This window comes from Mustelus asterias, chromosome 11, assembly GCF_964213995.1.
Source record: "Mustelus asterias chromosome 11, sMusAst1.hap1.1, whole genome shotgun sequence".
NCBI classification, from domain to species: domain Eukaryota; kingdom Metazoa; phylum Chordata; class Chondrichthyes; order Carcharhiniformes; family Triakidae; genus Mustelus; species Mustelus asterias.
This window is the reverse complement of record NC_135811.1, coordinates 13,262,894-13,269,454: the sequence shown is the minus strand read 5'-3', so window position 1 is coordinate 13,269,454 and position 6,561 is coordinate 13,262,894. Positions and strand designations below refer to the sequence as shown.

General features: G+C 48.4%; 1 protein-coding gene across 1 annotated transcript in view; it reads left to right on the top strand.

Moving 5' to 3' along the window:
* Window positions 1-1,460: 1,460 nt before the first annotated feature.
* The window catches only part of pdzd7a (PDZ domain containing 7a), a 98,342-nt gene continuing 93,241 nt past the window's right edge, over window positions 1,461-6,561 (top strand). Inside the window, exons 1-2 of the mRNA XM_078224347.1 lie at window positions 1,461-1,534; window positions 2,949-3,410. Coding sequence (XP_078080473.1) covers window positions 3,212-3,410 — 199 coding nt within the window. The 5' untranslated portion in view covers window positions 1,461-1,534; window positions 2,949-3,211. The remainder of the gene's footprint in view (window positions 1,535-2,948; window positions 3,411-6,561) is intronic.

Sequence of the window (6,561 nt, the reverse complement as noted above, 5' to 3'; positions counted from 1 at the left end):
AATGCATCACTTCGCATTTATCCGGATTAAACTCCATCTGCCACCTCTCCGCCCAATTTTCCGTCTATATGGACTTTAGTAAAGCGTTTGACAAAGTCCCTCATGGTAGGCTGGTGAAAAAGGTTGGATCTCATGGGATAAAGGGGGAGGTGGCTAGATGGGTGGAGAACTGGCTTGGTCACAGAAGACAGAGGGTGGTAGTGGAAGGGTCTTTTTCCGGCTGGAGGCCTGTGACTACTGGTGTTCCGCAGGGCTCTGTATTGGGACCTCTGCTGTTTGTGATTTATATAAACGATCTGGAAGAAGGTGTAACTGGGGTGATCAGTAAGTTTGCGGACGACACAAAATTGGCAGGACTTGCAGATAGTGAGGAGAATTGCCAGAAGCTACAGAAGGATATAGATAGGCTGGAAATTTGGGCAAAGAAATGGCAGATGGAGTTCAATCCTGATAAATGCGAAGTGATGCATTTTGGTAGAAATAATGTAGGGAGGAGCTATACGATAAATGGCAGAACCATAAAGGGTGTAGATAGGCAGAGGGACCTGGGTGTGCAAGTCCACAGATCCTTGAAGGTGACGTCATAGGTGGAGAAGGTGGTGAAGAAGGCATATGGCATGCTTGCCTTTATAGGACGGGGCATAGAGTATGAAAGTTGGGGTCTGATGTTGAAGATGTATAGAACGTTGGTTCGGCCACATTTGGAATACTGCGTCCAGTTCTGGTCGCCACACTACCAGAAGGACGTGGAGGCTTTGGAGAGAGTACAGAGGAGGTTTACCAGGATGTTGCCTGGTATGGAGGGGCTTAGTTATGAGGAGAGATTGGGTAAACTGGGGTTGTTCTCCCTGGAAAGACGGAGGATGAGGGGAGACTTAATAAAGGTGTACAAAATTATGAAAGGCATAGATAGGGTGAACGGTGGGAAGCTTTTCCCCAGGTCGGTGGTGACGTTCACGAGGGGTCATAGGTTCAAGGTGAAGGGGGGGAGGTTTAACACAGATATCAGAAGGACATATTTTACACAGAGGGTGGTTGGGGCCTGGAATGCGCTGCCAGGCAAGGTGGTGGAGGCGGACACACTGGGAACGTTTAAGACTTATCTAGACAGCCATATGAACGGAGTGGGAATGGAGGGATACAAAAGAATGGTCTAGTTTGGACCAGGGAGCGCCACGGGCTTGGAGGGCTGAAGGGCCTGTTCCTGTGCTGTATTGTTCTTTGTTCTAAAAGAGGTCCATCTGAACCAAGGGTGACTCGGGATGGGCAATAAATGCTGGCCCCCAAGTCCCAAGAATGAATGAAAAAGGAAACTGAGGCTGGGGCACCCGTTGTGGGCGGGTGCGGTGATTGATTGATGGCTGCGCGGACCAATGGGCGGCCGCGGCGGTGGCAGGGCTGTGGAGCAATGAGGAGAGAGGGGGCGGGGTCTGTGCAAGGGGGCGGGGCCGCCGGCAGCCGCGTCCCGGCAGGTGCGCCTCGCGCTGGCCGGTTCGAGCTCCCCGGCCAACTGTCAACACATTCAAAATGACAGGTGAGAAGCAGCCGACGCCGATCGGCTTGTTTTTTTTAAAAAAATCTATTCGTTTGCAATCGCGTTGATCATGAATAACCCCGACCCCATAATAAATTATTGTTAATTCCCCCTGCCCGACCCGGGCCTTGCCCCTCGCCCCGCCCCCCCGACCTCGTCCCCGGCGGGGAGCTGTCCAAGGTGGAGAGAAATAAAGACTGGAAGCTTCTCCGGCGGCGCTTTTAGCAGCTTACCGTGCTATGAGGCGCTGATGTGTTAAAATCGAAGGTGTTTCTGTCCCCCCACCACGCTACAAAAGGGTCCTATTTATTATTTAACTCTTGCTGTGCCCCCTCCTCGCACTCGCCTTCCAGCCCAGGGGCGTCTGCCACCTGACGCATGCGCAGTTGGCACAGTGCCCCTGCTCTTGCCCAGCCTCCAAGAGTGGGTAAAGATCAGTCATCACTCTGCTTGCTTTTACTTACCTATTTATTTATTTATGAGTGTCACAAGTGGTTAGCACTGCGGCCTCACAGCGCCAGGGCTCCCCCGGGGTTGGGTTCGATTCCCAGCTTAGAATCATAGAATCCCTACAGTGCAGAAGGAGGCCATTCACGGCCCATCGAGTCTGCAGCGACCACAATCCCACCCAAGCCCTGTCCCCGTAACCCCACCGTAATCACCCTTCTAATCCCCTGACACTAAGGGGCAAACTAGCATGGCCAACCCACCTAACCTGCACATCTTTGGAGTGTTGGGGAGGACCCGGAGGAAACCCACGCAGACACGGGGAGAATGTGCAAACTCCACACAGTCACCCGAGGCTCGAATTGAACCCGGGTCCCTGGCGCTGTGAGACAGCAGTGCTAACCACCATGCCACCGTGCCCCCAGCCTCCCCTCTCCCCCCTCTCCCACCAGCCTCCCCCCTCCCCCCTCTCCCCCCACCTCCGCGCCCCCCGCCCCCAAGCTTGAGTCACTGTCTGTGGCACGTCTGCACGTTCTCTCCACGTCTGCGTGGGTTTCCTCCGGGTGCTCCAGTTTCCTCCCACGGTCCGAAAGACATGCTGGTTAGGTGCCTTGGCCGTGCTAAATTCTCCCTCAGTGTGCCCAAACAGGCGCCGGATGTGGCGACGAGGGGATTTTCACAGTAACCTCGTTGCAGTGTGAATGTAAGCTTACTTGTGACACAAACTTTTAAAATAAACTGTAAAACTTTAACTCTGCAATGAAGTTACTGTGAAAACCCCCTATGGGAGGAGGGGGGGCGGTAATTTGCCTCTTTTGTGTACCTGAAATTGAATAAATAATAAATTTTAGGCTTTCCATTGAGCTTTACAAAGTCCATGTAATTTAATTCTAGTCCTGTGTTATTTATTTTAATATAAGTAACTTCCATTAGTTTAATTTAACAGTATTGCTTATTTTTTTTCCAGTTCAATAACTGTCAGATAATCACTTAGACAAAATGATGGAGAGTTTGGCAATTATTTGTTGCCACACAACATTTGTTTCTGACATATTTTTCCACACGATGTCACCAATTGATTGGGAAGGAAGATGTAAGACAAGGATTCCTTTGTACTGTTCCAGACAGTAAAAATGAACGTAATTGACAGACCCATCTCTCTTGCCTGATAAACATTCTGTAATTTATACAAACCAGATTATTGATGAATTGTTGGTGCACTGCACTGGCATGGCGCATTCATTTGACTCCGCAAGAAGGGAGATGACTAATGCTATACACACCAGCAATCATGCTGGTGGTGCAAACACAGCAACAAAGTACCTGCTGAAGAAACAGCACAAACAAGTGAATGGACAGCCTCGAGGAACCCGATCTACCTCACCCATGGGCAGGGTGATCCTTATTACTGGTACTTCTCCAGTTGAAGGTAAGGGCATAATATCTGGATAATAACATTATAATTAATGAAAACTGTCCACTTCACAATTACTTTTAAATTGGATCAGGTTACAGAGATGATTAGCAGTTTGACTGCCTTTAAAGCTTTCAACCACAGTGTGATAAATTAGAGCTTTCTTTGACCTCTAGGTTCTGAGTGGAATCCGGTTGAAAATTATAATCTGTAAATCTGTTCCCCTTAGTCCAAAAGCAACATACCGTGGAAGCTCAAAATCTGAAATAAGCATGGAAAATATTGGAAAAACTCAGCAGGTCTGATAGAATCTATGAAGAGAGAAACAGAGTTAATGGGTGGGATTTTACACATTCCCAGTAGTGTATTTTCCAATGGTGGAAGCTGCTTGCCTTGACTAGCAGTGGGATCTTCCTGTCCTGCCAATGTCCAATGCGTTTTGCGTTCTTTGCTGGCCACACCACCGGGGAACCCACCACAGGGAGGTCACCACTGGTAGGACTGGATGATCTCACTGCAGGATGGACCAGAAAATTCAGCCCAATGTTCAGGTTGTGACTTTTCTTCAGAGTTGGGGACATGTTTTAATGGGTGCCCTGCATCCAAAGAGTCAGCAGGAGGTGCGTCCCTGCTGATGTTGGTTGTTCTTCAGCCATTTAACTCTGACTATTGCCCCTCATTTGGGAAAATTAAGTTCTTCCTCAGAAAGTTGCCGAGCATGTCTGGTGGCCTCTGCTGAACATATAGGCAGTCCCAAGAGCCAGTGATAGAGCTGGGATTTAGCTGAGTGCTGGGAAGTGTCATGGTCACGGCAGGGCTGTGAAGGATGGCCGCAGGGGTGGTGGATGTCTTAATACAGAGACCGAAGGGAAGGGAGTATCCAAGGGAGGGGAAGAGGGGTAAAGACCTTGATGGTATCAGTGTCCACAGTAAGAAATTTAGCAACACCAGGTTAAAGTCCAACAGGTTTATTTGGTAGCAAATGCCACTAGCTACCAAATAAACCTGTTGGACTTTAATCTGGTGTTGTTAAACTTCTTACTGTGTTTACCCCAGTCCAACGCCGGCATCTCCACATCATGGGTATCAGTGTCCCACAGGGAAAGAGGCCAGTGAAGGCGCTTTCTCTTGCCACCCTCTCCCCCAATCCTCCCCACCCTGATCACAAGGCATGAGCATGGTAAACCTACTCACTCCTCCTCCCCCCCCCCCCCCCCCCCCCCCCCCGATTTCCTCCCTTCCCCAACTGCCACTCCCATCCAACATCCATGACCCCCCACCAGTCTGAAAATTGAAGACGGGTGGAAAACAGCCCTTAAATGGCAATTGATTATCCACAATTTGGGTGAGGGTGGGCAGGGGTCATAGGCCTCGCACCACCCCCACCCCAGCCCCAGACATGAGTCAGGACATGAGAGTGAAGGTGGCGGCAATAAGGCTCCCAAGTCATTTTACAGGCCTTCTCCCCTCTTACAACCTGCAGGTGGGAGCCTATTAAATTCTGCCCTGGGGAATGTTAGAAATGTAGGTGAAATGGAGGAGAGTAGAAAAGGAACAAAGGGAAGGTCTCTGCTTGGGCGGAGGGTGTGAGGTATTAAATGATGCAAGAATTGATGGGGCACAACCAAAGAGAGTGGTAATAAGGACAAATAAAGAAACAAACAATTGGTGCAGAAGACGGATTGACTGGCAGAATAATGAACCATTACCATTTGAAAGCCAAGTGAGATAATCCAAGATTAAGGCCAAGACATAAAAAGAAAACAAAATAAAATGGGGGAAACTGAAATTATGGTGTGAATTTGTTGAACTCAGTGCTGGGTCCAGATGTCTGTAACATGTCTAATCAAAAAATGAGATACTGCTCATCAAGCTTGCGTTGAGCTCACTTGGGACTCTTCTTTTTCTACCCCTCCCTTTTAACCCACCTAAAAGCTGTTACATTTCTAAAATTTCCCAGTTCTGATGAAAGATCACATCCTGAACTGTTAATGCTGTTCCATGTAAAATGAGTAAAGCTTCAACCCACATCTTACTGCGGGGTAGAGTAAAAATTGTCAATAATTTGCCATTGTCAATAAATAAGTGTGTGTGTTTGCGTGGGTTTCCCACGCAAACAATGGATGCCATTGTCAATAAATAGGTGCGTGTGTTTGCGTGGGTTTCCTCCGGGTGCTCCGGTTTCCTCCCACAGTCCAAAGATGTGCGGGTTAGGTTGATCGGCCATGCTAAATTGACCCTAGTATCGGGTGGATTAGCAGGGTAAATATTTGGGGTTATGGGGATAGGGTGGGATTGTTGTCGGTGCAGACTCGATGGGCCGAATGGTCTCCTTCTGTACTGTAGGGATTCTATGATCTTAAGGTTACTCAGAGGATGCACTATGCAGGAGGTTTGTGTTAGAACACACTGCAAAGGGTTTTAACAGTGAACTTCTCTTGTGACCTGACCAGATATCTGTGCATTTTTCATTGGTGTTTCTTCAGTTTTCCCAAAGGCACATTAAATTACACCAGGTGAGACAGGGCACGATTGAATCAGTAAACTGCTTTATTTTATAGTAGGGCGACACATAGAGGAAAACAGATATAACAGAATTGCCTAGTTACATACAAACACACATATTGGGAGCAAAAGTATACCATTTTTTAACGTTTATTTATTAGTCACAAGTAAGCTTATATTCACACCGCAATGAAGCCACTGTGAAAATCCCCTAGTTGCCACACTCCGGCGCCTGTTCGGGTACACCCTGGGAGAATTTAGCATGGCCAAATCACCTAACCTGCATATCTTTTGGACTGTGAGAGGAAACCGGAGCACCCGGAGGAAACCCACACAGACACTGGGAGAATGTGCAGACACCACACAGACAGTGACCCAAGCCAGGAATTAAACCCGGGCCCCTGCTGCCTCACAGCACCAGTACTAACCACTGTGCCACCATGCTACCTTTGGCTCCTCGATCCTGCTCTGATTTTTTTCAATTAGACATGTGACAGACATCTGGGGGGACGATTCTCCCAAAAAAACTCTTAAGTGCTGAATTCGCAGGAAAACAGGTGTAAATCATGCTGGTTTTCTCAGTGGGAGTTCACACCAGAATCTCCCACAGTCTGTGAAATGCAGAGCTCACAATTGTGAATCTAATTAAAAGCTCGGGGGG